Genomic DNA, 17,923 nt, shown 5'->3' with positions numbered 1-17,923 from the left:
CATATAATTATAATAAAAACATGTAATGATAGAACAACACAAAATTTAAATGATTTAATTAGGCCTAATTTGACATAATTATTGATTATTTGTCTCTCATACTCACATTAGAAATAAGAAAGAAACTAATCAAGTCCAACACATAGATTCCACCCAACCGTTGGATTGCCACTTTTCTTGGGTGACAATAAGTTTGAACAATTCCAAACCGAGCCTCTTGGATTGGCCAATAGATTGAAGTCTAACCCGATCAATCCAACCAACTCCCACTCCTACTAGCTAGTTGCTAATGAAGTTGGTAAATGGATGGATATATTTACCAAAAACTGAATTTTAATTAATATAAGTTAATTTAATCATCAGTTATAACATATAGCTTAATAAAATTGTATAACAAAAAATAATAAAATAACTTAATGGGAGTTGGGGACGTTATGGAAATGAACTTGGCACGGTTCCGATTATTTTCCTAGGGATCTGAGGATCCCGTGATTATGACCATTTATCATACCTAACAAAATTTAAAATTAAATATAAATACTATCTAACAAAAACTGATCGTATGATATATGATGAACGGTCATGATCACAGGATCTCCCAGATACCCATGATCCGGCAGGATCCTTTTCCGGTTTTATTATAAATGGATACCGTTGCTCTGGTCCCGCGGAAATCTCTGGCCCTCACCTCATTCTCTCTCTCTCTCTCTCTCTCTCTCTCTCTCTCTCTCTCTGTGTTATGCTCTTTCTTTGAAATTCGCTCGACCTTATTATTCCATCAATATTTATTCTTTATTGTTCCCTTTCTAATCCTACTCATCTATCTCCTAGAAAAGAAAAGAATGCTGCTAATTTTTTTCTTTCTTCTATTTGGTTGCTGTGGTAGAATGTAGATTGTTCTCTTATCTGACAGAATACAAGAAGTCAGTTGGCAACTTGCCCGGCCAGCTGCCTCTTGGTAGAGATCACCTCATCACCAGTGGGAGAAATCAAAGGAGTTAACAGGATTTTAGGACGTCAGTGTTGTGCCAGCTGCACTATTCCAGGCTAGCTAGCCTGCCCTGAATTAAGCTTTCTTCTCAGTGCACGCAGCTGCTGGCCTTTTATATATATGATCGATCGATTTCACGTGCTCATCAATTAAGAAAGATGTTCTTGATCGATAGAGGGGATCGGTTTAATTAGTTTGTGATTATGTTATGAATCAAGGCTAGTAAAGTTTCTGTTTCCTCATAATCCATAAAAAAATTACGTAAGTGCATACGAAATCAATATATTAATTCATCTTCTCCTCCTCTCCTCACTTATATGTCTTTAATTGTGATTTTTGCTGCTGCTTCTTTTTTTTTTTTTTAACCTAATAAGATTCAAATCACCTTATCATTTTTAAGTAATTAATTAATTTTCGCTTTCGGTTTGAAGTATTGTTTGTGTAGAAGAATATACGATCATGTCATCTTCCGTACTGGCACGAACTGGGCGACAGCGACAACGATATGACAACAATTTCCGCCTCGTTTCCGGGTATGTAATATGTTCGCCATTCTTTCCATTCCTTACTTTCATGTTTTTCTTTTCCTTTTAATTTGGGATTTTCGCTTCATATATATTTGGCTTATTCTTTATTTTTACTGTTGGCATGCCTTTCGTTGCTTGTTTTAATCAGTCATGTTTTCCATTAATTAAATTGTCTTTTATCTCGATCGGTTGCCTTCAAATTGAAAATCCTTTGGTAGGAATAAGCTCTTGTTTCGTAATGAAGTAAAAATAATTTGATTACTGAGAAATAATAATATAATTATATAGTAAAGCACCAAAAGAAAATACAAACAAAAGTATCTTTTTCTCATGTCCCGACCACCGGCAATAGCATGCATATACAAAGGTATCTTTTTCCCATGTCCCGATCGACCACCGGCAATAGCATGCATATACCTTGATAATTGACTTTCTTCTTTGATGGAACCAACTTGTCTTCATCTCTCACTTGTCCGTTCCATTTCTTCAAAATATAGTCAAATTTTTTTATGTATTCAGAATATGAGCTGATATATTATGTGTCATAAAACAAATAAAGGAACATTTGGAATTTTTTTTATCCACTTGTATTATAACACGTGATGTACCAACTGACCCATGTTCTAAGAACGTTATCTCTCCAAAATATACGACTATTAGTGTGCCTTAGCATGCATATATATATATGTATAATTTTTTTTTAAACCTCGACTGTAAGAGGGAATTTTATTGATAACGAAATAAAAGTTACACCTAGTCCGGGGGGGGGGGACATAAATCTTACCTTTCTAGAAATGCAAACAATAAAGATAAGGAAAATAGAGGGGGGGAGACATGAAATATAATCCCTCTAATACCAAACTTAAAAGTCTAAACTTGCAAAACAGATTAAGCAACATCACAAAAACAAGAAAGTTAGTCAATATGCAAATTAATTTGAGAAACAGTAGCCAGGAAAGCCTTAGCATGCATATATATTATGGCTTCAATTTCTTTATGTTTATGGATTTAAGTGATATTTTTTGTCCCATTTTAAGAATTTCTAAATCACAAAATCGTAATGATAATTACATAGGGTAATGTTAGGGAGACTAAATTTGTTGACAAAATTTTGGAAACTAAATTACATGGAAGTTGATGATTAGTTTATTACTTAACCGTTGATAAATGTGTTCATTCCTATTGGTGACCATCATTTAGTTTGCCAAATTTATCTATAAATTTAGTTTTCCTAGCATTACCCAATTACATATATACACAATACGGGTAATGCTAGGGAGACTAAAATTTTAAACCAAATTTGTAAGCTAAATGATGTGTCATCAATAGGAAATAAGTACGTTAATCAACGTTTAAGTAATAATCCAATCATCAACAACCACATCATTTGGTTTGCAAATTCGGTTTAAATTTTTTGGTCTCTCTAGCATTATCTACACAATATACATACATCAACTATTACATAAGCTTGACCTTATTTCTTAATTCCCTAGTAAATTAAGAATTACACAGCGAGCAACTAGACTCAGATGCCACCACAACCGCTACCACCGCCACTACTGTCACCCTACCTCTATCGTTACCTCTGCGCCCTAACCACCGCACACCACTATACACTATATTGGCACTATCACCATACATCTACAATTGTCGCCACCACCACCACCACCAACATCAGCACCACTATCCATGCGACAACTGTCGTCGTCACCACCGCCAATATCATGTCTATTTTTGTTATTATATACAATTCTATCATTTTTACATTAAAAATCATTTAACGCTTATGCACTATTATCAGACTCACAACACTTTAAATAATACAGTTTGCTAAACACTCATCTGATTACATCTGGAGGTTTTTCAAACCATGCATGAGACTTGGTCATCTAACATTAAACCCATTCCCGCAAGTCAGTGGGCAACCTTATTCGTATCGCGTCGACTAAACGTAACCTTCCAATGGGGGAACGATTGCATAATCTGTCAAGCATCATTTAAAATGTGCCCAAAGGCACCATTACATGTCGCTGCTGCATTATGTTGGAGGGCGTTGATGACCAGTGATGCATCACCTTGCATCTCAATAGGAGAGGCCACCAAGTTGTGAACAAAACTCACTGCAGCGCGAGTTGTAATGATCTCCGCCATAACAGCCGAGCAGGCTCCCCGCATTCTTGCATCCATGGTTGCCACAAAGTCTCCGTGCTCATTTCGAACCACCACGCCAATCCCCCCAAGTCCTCCTAACTCATCCCACAGGCCATCGAAGTTGCATTAAGCCACCATACATCAGTTTCTGCCACTTGTGAGGGGTTGACACCCTGCTGCTCTTCTTGGACCCCCGCCATTTCCTGTATTCTTGCAGCCACGCTTGAGCTTTGCAATGGATATCTACTTGGTTCAATGCTTTCCCACTCCATAAAAAAGAATATTTGTTCGTGGCTAGAATTTCTGTTGGGGATGTTTCCTAGCCGACGAGCACACAGCTCCCCGAGAGGTTGGCGCCGGCTGATGCTTTCTGTCGGGCTTGTCGGGCAAATCTTGTCGGGCAAGGCTGAAAGAGAAGGACATGGTTAACTTTGAAAGGTGCATTTGTAGAGCCTTAGGTGTAGGCATTGAGGCTCACAATCAAGATTAACTTTTAGGTGTTCAGGCTTGCCACTGCCATCTATAGCATGGTAGATGTAAAACAGATGTTGAGTTTTAATTGTATATATACCTGAGAGGCTGTTTTAGTTATGAAATATGTCTTTGTGGGGCCTTAGGTGTAGGCCTTGAGGCTTCCCATCAATAACTAACCCAGTACTCGAACATATAATGTTTATTTCATTGATTGCAGAAGTGTTATGACTATTATACTTCTAATTACCCGAGCCCGAAGAGCAGAATGCATCCAAATAGGTGCTTTTGTAGGGCCTTAGGTGTAGGCCTTGAGGCTTCCCATTAGAATTACTTCTATACTCAAACGTTCTACGATAATCATAATATAACAGAAATAAAACTAGGAAATAGGTCGATTACTTGCGTCCCAAGTAATTTCTGACTTCTTGTTATCAAAGACTGTCGTGGATGGGTTAAGTCCACATAAAGTTCTTTTTTATGCCTTGAGACCAAGGACTTTTGAATGATCAATCTTACATGCCCGAGGGTTTAGAACTTAGATCTGATTTAAGTTGTGACTACATATTCCACTCGGATTCAAGCACTGATGAGTCTTTTAATCATCAACTTGATAGAACTAACTTGGATACAAATGGAAGTATACAACATATTATTAGACTTATGAATGAAAAGACAAAAAACAAAGAGGGTCGGGCAAGATTGGTCGTCTTGCAACTTCCTATCTTTGGGATTTATAGAGGGGCTTGAGAGCTTTAGAAAGAGGGGTAAAGAGATGAGTTTACAGAAGGAAATCGATACTACAGTAGGATTTATACAAGGTAGCAGAGCTTTTACAAAGGCTTTGGGTGAGGGTTGATCCCGAAATGGATGAAGGCTTGGGCTAACTACAGCTTCGTTGAAAGAAAATCTGGCTTGAGCAGAGTTTGTGCTTGTATTTGTTTGTTTGTTTGAGTGTCCTCATCTTTGATTTCTCTTTCTTCTTTTATAGACAGTTTGGCTTGGCCTTCTGTAGCTTTAACCTTGCCCGAATGCAGCTTGAAAGGCAATGACTCATCAGCTTTTTACTTGTACTGCCACTGTAAAGTGCTTTTGGGCTGATTAGCTGGCTGGTCTACACCACTTGGTCTCTAGGTAGGTGAATAAGTGGTGCAAATGATCTGCACCTAGTTGGGAAAAAGCCCTTTTCTGCTTTCTGGGCTTTGGCTGGGCTTCGGGCCCCTTTCCTTCTAGTCCTTCTTTTGGGCCGACTCCCTTTTGAGCCCAAAGTTCAAGTTTTAACCCAAACAATATCTTTCATTCCATTTAATACACCCCTCCTCCACCATTAGCTTGTCCATGGTAGTACTGAGCTCCACCCAAAAAGGAACAGGACTCAACACCTTGAAAAAAATTTCACGAGGCACCCAGGCTATCCCCCCAGATTTTGATGCTTGCTTCATCGCCTACCCTCCATCGGGATCCCCGTCGAATGATAACTCGAGCTTCCTCCAAGCTTTTCCAACAATACGAAGCGTTTGCCTTCACCGGAGCTTACATAAAATCTAAAGTTAGGGAAGTAGTGAGCTTTGAACACACGCGCAGCAAGGGAATTAGGTTGTTGAATAAATCGTCACCCTTGCTTTGCAAGTAAAGCAAGAGTAAATGCATATATGTCTTTAAAACCCAATCCCCCCTCACTTTTAGGCTTACACATTCGACGCCAATTTACCTAATGAATTCTTCTTTTGCCGAGTTCATGCAATTTTGCAACCATTTGAGTTAATTCTTGACACAAAGTTTTACGTAGTAAGAACGTCTGCATAATATACAACGGCACTGCTTGTGCTATGGTTTTTATCAAGATCTCCTTCCCTGCACTACTCAATAAGCTTCCTCTCCAGCCATTAAGTATCTTCCACAAACGGTCTTTCAATTTAATTTATTGACGAAGATGATGTTGAAAGGATGGATTAGCTTGATTATAATTAAATTTATCTAATTTTTTTAAAGAGAGATAATGTTATTATTGGATGTGAATGTAAATAACATGTGTTGTGCACATGATGTTAGATAGGAGTGTAAATGGCATGTGCTGTCTTAACACACTAAAGAGATCAAGAACAACTCACAAATTATACGAAGAAGAATAAAGGTTTAGAGAAGAAGCTATGAATCTCAAATAATTTCTGCAATTATATTTCTATATTCTCTTACAATACATGGAGGAAAAAGTCCCTTTAACTCTTCTAATACATTGACTTAGAAAGTAAGTTACCAATCCCATGTGCACAACACATGTCATTTACACTCTTATCTAACATCATGTACACAACACATTATTTACATTCACATCCAATACCCCCTTTCAATCTTAAGTCGAGTAACCCAACTTAAGATTGAAACAGTCCCTTAAAAAATCAGGTCCGAGCAAGCCCTTTGTGAGAACATCTGCAATTTGATCTTTAGTACACAAGTACTGAACTGACAAGTTTCCTTTTTGCACCCTTTCACGAACAAAATAAAAGTCAGTTTCTAAATGTTTAATCCTGGAATGCTGGACAGGATTCAAGCTGATAGCAATTGTAGACTGATTGTCACAGTAAATGACTGGAGGAGAATGCAAAAACACATGTAAATCTTTAAGAAGTAACCTGATCCAAGCAATGTTTGCAATTGTATGAGCTAAGGCACGATATTCAGCTTCTGTGGAACTCCTAGAAACAGAAGACTACTTCTTTGATTGCCAAGAGATTGGATTATTTCCTAAGAACACCACATAACCAGTAATAGAACGTCTAGTGTTTAAATCAATCGCCCAATCATAATCACTATAAGCATTTAAAAATAAAGATCCACTAGAAATGTATGTCAATCCACAGTGAAATGTACCTTGCAAATATCACAAGATTCGTTTTACCATGGCAAAGTGGACATCAGTTGGAGCACCCATGTATTGTCACACTGTATTAACTGCAAAAGGCTATATCAGGACGAGTGAAAGTGAGATATTGGAGACCTCCAACTAAGCTTCGATACAATCTTAACACACTGAAGAGATCAAGAACAACTCACAAATTATACGAAGAAGAAGAAATATTTAGAGAAGAAGCTATGAATCTCAAAGAATTTCTGCAATTATATTTCTATATTCTCTTACAATACATGGAGGGAAAAGCCCCTTTTAACTCTTTTAATACATTGACTTAGAGAGTAAGCTACTAATCCCATGTGTACAACACATGTCATTTACACTCATATCTAACATCATGTGCGCAACACATGTTATTTACATTCACATCCAATAGTTATGTTGGTCGGGACTTAGGAAAATAAAATCAAGGGTTGTTTTATTGACACCCCACATTTTTATGAAAACACCCCACATCCAAAATATTCCTCTAAAATTCCAACTTTGTCCCTCATTTTTCTAAATACACCCCCACCCTCGTACAAAAGTCAACAGCAAACAACCTCATTTATACGGCCACTACCTCTGAATAACTCTGTCGTTGACATCGCATGACCGACAACTCCCATGCAGTTGGTAACAACCCATCACCTCAACTCATCCAATTGGATAACCCTTCAGCCCCATCACCTCCGTCGCAAAAATCTGTCGTCCAACACTCAAACTCGCCCACCTCGTCTCCAAATTTCTTGTTGCCAAACTTTACCAACCATCCAAAATTCCAAATAGGGTAGAAGAAGTACATGCAATTTCTTGGGATTGTAGAGAGAGAGAGAGAGAGAGAGAGAGAGGATATGGTGCCATGGTGAGAGGTTGGTATTTTGCTCCAGATTTTCTGGGGTGGAATAGTGGAGGACGTCGTTGTTTTTGTAAGATTGTGGAGTGTTTTAATTTAGTTCAAATAGGGGTAAAAGAGAAAATTCATGTGAAAAAATGAAAGCGTGGGGTGTTTTCATAAGATTGTGGGGTGTTAATAAAATTACCCTAAAATCAATCATGTAAAAGATAACTTACATATGAAAGAAGGATGATAATTAATATATGATTCTACTGATTTAAAGACACATTGTTGTGTGCTGCCTGCCTTGCCTCTCAATGAGAAATATTATACCGTAAATTTAAAAGATGTAATTCGCTCTGGATATTTATATAATGGATATATAATGTCATATAATATATATATATATATTGTACTTTAATTACTATATATCAGACTGTATATAATATAGGGAGACTTTGGATATAGTCCTTAACTACCAATGTTCTTTGACGGAAACATTTGCGGTTTTTAATTTTTGATTGAAGTCCCTGACATTAATGTAATAATGTATTTCTATGTAGGTTATTATATTTTTAAATTAAAAATGAAATTTGTAGTTATTTATATAAATGAGATTTTAAATAAAACCCATAATTTATAGAATTAAAAATATTAAAGATAAATTATACTCTCCAATAGATTATGTATATATATACATGGGTACGTTCATCAAACCTAACCAAAAAATTATTGTACCGAAACATGGGTACATTTTTCAAAAACACAAACAAAAACAAAAAAGATATTCATAACATTATTAAATTTCTTCTATTAAACTTAACATGGATACATTCTCAAATCAACGGAATAGAAATTACTCATATAAGTTTAAAAAATGGATTAGAAAAAAAGATTGAATGAATTTTATATAAAAAAATGGGTACATTTTATTTTTCAAAAAGGGTACATTTGACATATAACAAATCGGTATATTTAAATTTAATTAGAAAAAATTGAAATTTTATACGAATGGGTGCATATAAGATTAAAACATTGAAATTTTTTTTATAAAAAATTAATGGGTAATAACTTATTGTAAATTTATTTTTTTATATTTTGGAAATGTTTTGAATTGAAAATTAATTAGGAGTTTAATAAGGGTGTGAGTATTAAAAACCTAAATCAATTACTAATTTTTATTTTTAAAAATTATGTAACTGACATGTAGTTCATTAATAATTTAATGTTATGGACTTTAATCAAAATCTAAAAACTGATAAGGTTTCAGAAACTAGGGATTGAATACTAATTTTTCATATAATGTATTACTCATAAAGCTAGGTTGTAATTGTACGTGTTGCAACAGATGCATTCCTTACCGGATAACAGAAAACTATGAAGATGATGATGAGAGTGGTGATATTGAGAACAAGATACAAGTTCTTATGGTTTCTTCACCAGACCGCCATGACAGAGTCTTCCCAAAAGTATACATACATCATCTTAATATATACCTTATTAATTAATTAATTTTTCCAAATTAATATCACTATTAATTCATGATTTGCTGAATTTTTTTCGTTTAATTAATGAACTTCAAATGTGTGTGTGTCTGTGTCTTAAGTAGGGTGGATGGGAGGATGATGAAACTGTTTTAGAAGCTGCTTGTCGGGAAGCCTTTGAGGAAGCAGGGGTCAAAGGAAATCTAAGAGTATGTACTTAGATCCATTAATTGATTATTAGGAAGTTATTTAATTAAGCTTGAGCTTGGCCAATGTTCGTGTGATAATCACCAACAATATGTATAGTTTGTTTGTTTAATTATTTGTTCTCTCGATCAGGAAACTCCGCTGGGAGTATGGGAGTTCAGAAGCAAAAGCAGAGAGGAGATGTGCAGCCTCAGCCTGGAAGGAGGATGCAGAGGATATATGTTTGCATTAGAGGTCACTCAAGAGCTTGATACCTGGCCAGAACACCAAAACCGTGACAGGAAATGGGTAATTCATTAGTACTAATCAAAGTAGATATTAATTAAATGGTATTTCTTCTATGCTAGTACTCATGAACCATTGGGAGTGGGAGAGATTAATTAGCTAATTAATTAATTAATGTGTATGGATACAGCTAAGCATAAAGGAGGCATTTAGGGTGTGCCGGTATGAATGGATGCGCAAAGCGTTGGAGCAGTTTCTGAGAGTCATGGGAGGAGGACTAGTACTGTCAGTTTGTGATGATAATGATAATATTGATGATGAGGATGGAAAAGTGAAAGTTGTGGAGATGATGATGGGATCAGAAGATGAGATGAAATTAGGAGGGGAGCTGCCACCTTCGGATTCTACCCTGCAGCCGCCGCTGCTGCCGTTGTCAGATGCGGAACATGTGATGGCTGAATGTAAAATAGTGTCGTCAAACTGCTACATAAAGCCAGCTTCTTCTTCTTCAAGTGCTAGTGCTAGTCAACTGGTGATATCAGTTCATTGTCATGGCACTTGGCTCTCAAGGACAAGCGGGGGTTGCCATTGATGGCATGCCGCATGCATATGACTATCGATCAAACATATATGTATATATGCTGCTGCCAATTAAATAGGCAAATTGGCATATGTGATGTTCAATTTCTCGGCCTAGTAGTGACCCTGACTAAATGGAAAAGCAAAAGCCAAATTGTTTGATGAAACTTTCTCCATCGATCAAATGTCATATACATTGTCATGATAGTGTAACTTTTAAATGTTTCTTTCTTATTAATAAATAAATAAATAGAGATGCATATGCAAATTGATGCAAAGATAAAATATCAGCAGAAAGTTTTAACTTTTTATTTATCTCCACTCCAAATTCCAAGATTCACTTATACATACGGTAGCGTTCTGATTTTTTATTTTTTATTTTTGGTTAAGGGTTCTGAGTTCTGACTGATTTTTTTTGAAATTTAGAACGAATGAGGCAAATAAGCCACTGAGGAGAGGAAACATGACTGGAGGAGGGATTTTTGTGTAAATTTAATTGGGTCATCGATCTTCAGCCCATTAGTCTAGCGAAACGGGAAAAGAGTCCACAACGATAAACCATCAGCTGCATCATGATGCCCCCCTCATTTGCTATTTGGCCCAATCCCCAACTACTTTCCATGAAGGAATTTTTCAATGTGCTGAAACCATGATCTAGCATACCCATAATCTTAATAAAGTTGATTGAAAATATTCAAAATTTCTTGTTGATGAGTGGGAATTTTTTTTTTTTGAACAAAGCATACCCATAATCTTAATAAAGTTGGTTGAAAATATTCAAAATTTCTTGTTGATGAGTGGGATTATTATTTTTTTAACTAATGATAGCATCTACACCAAGAAAGAGAGGGTGAACTTAGCCTCACAATGAGTTAGTAATAATATGGTTCAAATTCGCATTTAGTAAAAATTGAACTTAAAATCTTTCACTTACAAATAAGAAGAAATACCACTAAACCGTAATAGTGACGAGTTAGATTTATTTTATTAGGAAGGAAATAGACACACACGCATTGGACACGCGTGGAAATAGACTGACTTTCAGAGTGACAGACAGGTGGCGCAGAGAGAGTGGGGGGATTCAGGAGGGAAGCGAAAGAAGAGAAATATGCCTCCCCGCCCCAGATGAGAGCAAATGGCAAAATCCCTTCCCTCCCTCCCTCCACTCGTCGTAATTATTTCAGGAATTAGGGATTTATCATTTAGGTGGCAAGGAAGGGATGCCAAAATTTTTAAGCTTTATAATTAGTTGATATAATTTCAATCATACCAAGCTAAACGACCAGAGTAGAGTCCTTGTAACCTAATCTAAAAATCTGAAAAATCAAATGCTTTCTATCATTCTTTCTTCTTCTTATAATATAAATATAAAGGTGCTCAGTTTTAAGCGTTTAGTTACAGACAGGCAGACAGACGGACGCAGAGTAGAGGTGATGATGAGATGAGGTGATGAGGTGTTGAGAGCCTCCAAGGAGATTGAGATGGACAGCTTATAGCTAGTTGTTTTGTAGAAGAAGAAGCCTAGCATAGCCTCTTCAGATTAGGATTAGGAATTTAGGATTAGGCGGCGATGGAGCCGGACTCTGCAATTTCGACGCCCTCCCGGAATCCTCCTCCTCCTCCTAGTCAGGTACTTGCTGCTGATGCTTTCTTTTCCCTATTCATTCATTCTTTCTTATTACTTTTGCATTCATTCATTGATTCTCTGCTGCTGTTTGGATTGATTTGGTTTCTGTCTGTCTAATATCTATCCTTTCCACACTCGCCCAAATCCTTACCTATTTCATTTCATTTCAATTCAATTCAATTCAATTCATTTGAGCACTGGTCGATCCTCATGTATGTGTAACCACTAAGTAGCAAATGAGATTCTGTTAACTAGTTGTAATTTGGAGATCTTAAATACAAATTACAAATTCTCAATCTTGTCTCGCACTTTTCGCCTTAAAGAAGAAGCCGGTTTTTCCCAACTAGTGCAGTGTGGTTTATATTTTAAATCGTTATTTCCTCAGGAGGATTTGTTGTGTGCTTGTACCAGCACTCATTGAGTGGCTTTACGTTCTTGTCAGAGGATACCTAGGCCCAAATATATAAATAATTGAGTTTGAAAACGACGAGAAGTAATGGAATGCCTCATTCAATCACTTCCATATCAACTAGTTGGCATATAAGTATAGTTTGTGTTCTCTAGTTAAGGATTTTGGCTTGTAATCATTTTAGATATGGATTCTTTCTCCTATGCCCTGGGCTGAATGTGATTCATCTGTTACTTACCGACTAGTGTAACCAATTAACCACTTGTTGCTTTGCAGCTTTCATGGGTGAATCTCTCCAGAAATCTCATACTTGCATATCAAAGCCTTGGCGTGGTTTATGGGGACCTTAGTACTTCTCCTCTCTATGTTTATACTAGCACATTCACAGGGAATCTGCACAACCATAACTCTGAGGAAGTGATATTTGGTGCATTTTCTTTAATCTTCTGGACCATTACACTGGTACCCTTGCTCAAGTACGTCTTTATCCTATTGAGTGCTGACGATAATGGTGAAGGTGTGGTGACACTTGAATACATCCTTTGTGTGACATCTCATACTTGTTCTTATTGGGTCTCCAAAGGGTCAATATTTATTCTAATTCGTCTCAGGTGGGACTTTTGCGCTTTACTCGCTGCTTTGCCGCCATGCAAAGTTTAGTTTACTTCCCAACCAGCAAGCAGCTGATGAGGAGCTTTCAGCTTACAAATACGGTCCTTCATCACAGGTTGTAAGCTCTTCCCCATTAAAGAGATTTTTGGAGAAGCATAAAAGGTTACGGACGGCCCTACTAGTGGTGGTATTGTTCGGCACTTGCATGGTCATAGGAGATGGCGTGCTCACTCCAGCAATTTCAGGTACGGTACTAAGTTGTAGAATAATTGTTGGTGTTGAATACAGTCTATATTCATCTAATGTTAGTAAATCACCCATTTCAGAACCCTGAGACAGATGAGAAAAAAGAACAAAAAACTTATGATAACATTACTAAGTTGTCTTGCCCCTTAGGGAATATCCAATAAAATTGGGGCTCCAATCCCTGTAAACACGAGGAAGATGTATACATGTACAATTCGCCGCATCCAATACACTTCTGAATATATTCCTACCATTCATTTAGTAGAGCCACTTAATAATACAATGTCTGTCAGTCTTTCTGTTATTTGTTGATATGTTGATTGTTTTATGCTCAAATGCTGATAAGTTTTCAGTAAGCTCTACCTAATAAAATATTTTGTCTAGGCAAACCCAGATTGTTGATTTTTAATATTTGTTTCTATAATAATGTTTTCACACTTCCCTTGATTAAGGAGTTAAATCTTTGAGCGTTTCTTTTTCACGTGCAGTTTTATCAGCGGTATCAGGGTTACAAGTTACAGAAGAGAAATTAACTGATGGTAATTCATGATGCCTGTTCTATATCTTTGAGCATTTCTTTTTCACTTTCAGTTTTTTCTTATATCTTTTTTATAAACGAGTTTGAAATTCATGATGCCTATTCTATACTTCTCTGTGTATCATATAATTGGCTTTGCTTTTGATACTAGGTGAACTCCTCTTGCTGGCATGTGTCATATTGGTTGGCCTGTTTGCTTTGCAGCATTGTGGCACCCACAGGGTAGCATTTTTGTTTGCACCTATTGTAATAATCTGGTTGATATCGATATTTTCCATTGGGCTGTACAACACAATACAGTGGAACCCAGATATTGTTCATGCATTGTCGCCCCATTATATTATCAAGTTTTTCCATGAGACTGGTAAAGATGGTTGGATTTCTCTTGGTGGGATTCTTCTCTCAATAACTGGTACGCTGAATTCGAAAATTGATGGAAATTTTTTACATATAAATAATATATTTACTGGTTGTTGTACTGGTGTAACTATCTATACGAGACCTCTTTGGGAGAGTTATCTTAGCCCTGCAGTAACAAGAAGTTATCGTACTGGTGTAACTATCTATATGAAACCTCTTTGGCAGTTTTATCGTAGCCCTGCAGTAATAAGAAGTTATCAACGCCGTTAATTTCAAGATTTGCTCCTGCATGCTTGCTATTTTAAGTAAACTAACTTTTAGGCATCTGCATGTTTATCAGGTACTGAAGCTATGTTTGCAGATCTTGGTCATTTCACTGCCTTATCGATAAGAGTAAGTTTATTATTTATCTTATGATAACCTTTTTATTTTTATAAAAAAAATATGTGGTTTGTTTGCTCTACCCACTCTAGCTTTGTACGCCCTGATCATTATGATATGGACTGTGAAATTTCAAAAGTGAGAATATTTTTTTTTTTTTTTGCTCTTGCTTGTGCAGCTTGCGTTTGCATTTGCTATATATCCTTGTTTGGTAGTACAATACATGGGTCAAGCTGCTTTCATGTCTAAACATCCTGGCTCCATTCGTTACAGTTTCTATGACTCCATACCTGGTTAGTTCATCCTGACATTTATCAATATTGCTTTCCAGAATTTTGTTCTAAATCAGTGTTGGTAACTTTGCTCTCTGTCCTCCCATATCCGCAAGTTCCTGTATTTTGGCCCGTCTTTGTTATTGCTACCCTAGCATCAATTGTTGGAAGCCAGGCTGTTATAACTGCTACTTTCTCAATCATCAAGCAATGTCATGCCCTTGGTTGTTTCCCCCGAGTCAAAGTTGTCCACACCTCAAAGCATATATGCGGGCAGATCTACATTCCAGAAATTAACTGGATCCTTATGATCCTTACTCTTGCCATAACCATTGGATTTCAAGACACTACTTTGATCGGAAATGCTTATGGTATGTTATTTCTTTGTATCCCCACCTCCTTATCTGCCCCTTAAACAATTAAGTGAGGATGACAAATTGTTCACTTTTGGTTCTCAGGACTTGCTTGCATGATGGTTATGTTTATCACGACATTCCTTATGGCACTGGTAATAATCTTTGTTTGGCAGAAAAGTGTGGTTCTGGCTGCGATTTTTCTGATTTTTTTCTGGTTCATTGAGGGAGTGTACTTATCAGCAGCACTCATTAAAGTACCTCAGGGAGGATGGGTCCCTTTTGTTCTCTCGTTCATCTTTATGATTGTTATGTATGTCTGGCATTATGGTACACGGAAGAAGTATAACTATGATCTTCACAACAAAGTCTCGTTAAAATGGCTACTTGGTCTTGGCCCGAGCCTTGGTATAGTCCGGGTGCCTGGGATAGGTCTCATATACTCAGAGTTGGCAACAGGAGTTCCTGCAATATTCTCTCACTTTGTAACAAATCTTCCTGCATTCCACAAGGTGTTGGTTTTTGTTTGTGTAAAATCAGTTCAGGTGCCATGGGTTTCACCTGAGGAACGATTTCTGATTGGCCGGATATGTCCAAGACCTTATCGTATGTATAGGTGCATTGTGAGGTATGGGTACAAAGACATCCAACGGGATGATGGGGACTTTGAGGACCTGCTCATACAGAGTATAGCAGAGTTCATCCAGATGGAAGCGGGGGAACCACAATTCTCAAGCCCAGAGAACACATCATTTGATGGAAGGATGGCGGTTATAAGCACGAGGACAGTGCAATCAAGTTTGAGCTTGATAGCTAGTGAACAAGAGGGTTCTGGTGTGGGGGACTCCATCCAAAGCAGCAAATCTTTGGCCCTGCGGAGTATGGGATCAGTGTATGATGATGAGAACCCACAAATGAGGAGGCACCAAGTGAGGTTTCAGGTGCCGTCAAATGTGGGTATGGATCCTGCAGTAAGGGAAGAGCTGATGGATTTAATCCAGGCCAGGGAAACAGGGGTTGCGTATATAATGGGGCATTCATATGTGAAGGCGAGGAGGTCGTCATCCTTTCTGAAGAAGCTTGTGATTGATATGGGGTATTCTTTTCTTAGGAAGAACTGCAGGGGCCCTGCCGTGGCGCTTAACATTCCTCACATCAGTCTTATCGAAGTTGGGATGATATACTATGTCTGATGGAATAGATGTTATTGCTCCTAGGCGAGGGGGAATAAGGACAAATAATCGAAGGGGTAGGGGGGTACATATCTGCGCTTTGCTTTTGTTTCAATTTATTGGAATTGCTGTCGTCGTTTTTATTTGGTAAGCAACTGCAACACCACTTGGCGCCTGGGGTGGGTTTTCAAGTTTCAACTTTATTTTTGTAGAATTAATCATAAATTAGAAAGGCTTAGTAATTTATTTGCCCCTTGAAACTGTCTTTTATGGTATATGTTACTGCCAGGTGCCAGCGCATGCATATTATAATAATATAATAAGGCTTAGTAATTTATTTGCCCCTTGAAACTGTCTTTTAATCTCATTTTACCCCTTAAAACTGTTTTTCTCACTTTAAATCCATTTTCGTCTCATTTAGTCTCAATTCAATCCATTTTCACCCATTCTGTCAAATAAATGTTAAATTAGAGGTGGTATGGGCATTTTATTATTTATACAATTCTTTGCCGTTAACTTGCTAAAACAATTTCAATTCCAATTCCATTTTTCGGCAACTCTAATTCAAACTTTCGTCTCTCTCTTGCGGATTGATGCGTAGTTGAGTTGCAACCGTTGGATTCAATGACTAGCTTGAATTAGATTTTGAAACACAAACTCATTATTTGCTTTTTCCAACAGCTGCAACTTCTACTCCACACCAATATGCAAGAGAAACAAACATAGGTTTTAATTAGAGTATCAAAAATGGATTTGGGATTGTTTAACACCAAAAAAGAAAATAATGTTGACATAGTTTTAAGTATTTAACACAACAAAAAGATATCAACTTCTAAAAATTTCTTAGCCATCCAGTAGACACAATGTAATTAAATTTACTTCATGCAACTACTCCAAAACCACAGATGGAAGGCGCATTTCTCTCAATGTGGGTGGGACCCAATAAGTCCAAAACAATCAAATTTATTTGCTACCCAGTAACCCAATTTTCCCAGCAACCAAACAGTAATTATAAAATATCAAAAAATTGTTTTTTGGAAAATGAGAATAATAAAAAATAATTCACGTTTTTTACCTTTTACTTTTGCTTGCCTTTTCTTCACTGATCTCTTTCTCTGCTTCTTAGTATTCGATTTTCCGACTCTACAAAACCCAAAATTGACTACAATAAACTCAAAACCCATTAAAAACTTGAACAAACCCAAAAAACCAAGGAAAGCACAGAAAATATGAGAGTGAGTATTCTTCCTCAGTGCAATGTTTGAGAGAGAGAGAGAGAGAGAGAGAGAGAGAGAGTAATGGAAGGTACCTAAGGCCACCAAACGAAAAAATAGAAAAAACAATGTGCAAACGATGGGACAACAACAAAACGGAAATTGAATAAAGAGGGGGAAATACTCACCGATTTGTGTGAATCCTAGCGTTTATTTTCCGGATTGCCAGTTGCAGATGAAGAAATCATACAGAAAAGGCATGGAGGAGGGGGTTTTGTACGGAAGACAAAAGTGAGTTTGAGAAATTCATCCAATTTTCCCTTTTGTATGTTCTGTGGGAATCGAGAACGTGTGATAAATGGCGGTTCCATGTCCG

At 37.0% G+C, this 17,923-nt stretch overlaps 2 protein-coding genes across 2 annotated transcripts; both read left to right on the top strand.

Moving 5' to 3' along the window:
* Positions 1-693: 693 nt before the first annotated feature.
* Positions 694-10,660, top strand: LOC126610009 (nudix hydrolase 13, mitochondrial-like). Its single transcript, XM_050277978.1, has 6 exons — positions 694-1,252; positions 1,423-1,524; positions 9,217-9,337; positions 9,478-9,561; positions 9,692-9,847; positions 9,975-10,660. Exons 2-6 carry the CDS (start codon positions 1,451-1,453, stop codon positions 10,374-10,376), a joined length of 837 nt encoding a protein of 278 aa, XP_050133935.1. The 5' UTR covers positions 694-1,252; positions 1,423-1,450; the 3' UTR covers positions 10,377-10,660.
* Positions 10,661-11,489: 829 nt separating this feature from the next.
* Positions 11,490-16,593, top strand: LOC126610005 (potassium transporter 4). The gene is made up of 9 exons (XM_050277971.1): positions 11,490-11,993; positions 12,676-12,916; positions 13,011-13,256; positions 13,746-13,796; positions 13,947-14,207; positions 14,496-14,548; positions 14,715-14,829; positions 14,925-15,179; positions 15,267-16,593. Exons 1-9 carry the CDS (start codon positions 11,934-11,936, stop codon positions 16,352-16,354), a joined length of 2,370 nt encoding a protein of 789 aa, XP_050133928.1. The 5' UTR covers positions 11,490-11,933; the 3' UTR covers positions 16,355-16,593.
* Positions 16,594-17,923: the final 1,330 nt, after the last annotated feature.

This window comes from Malus sylvestris, chromosome 17 (assembly GCF_916048215.2).
Source record: "Malus sylvestris chromosome 17, drMalSylv7.2, whole genome shotgun sequence".
In the NCBI taxonomy this organism is placed as follows: domain Eukaryota; kingdom Viridiplantae; phylum Streptophyta; class Magnoliopsida; order Rosales; family Rosaceae; genus Malus; species Malus sylvestris.
The sequence above is the reverse complement of the archived record's forward strand: the minus strand, read 5'-3'. Positions and strand labels throughout refer to the sequence as shown.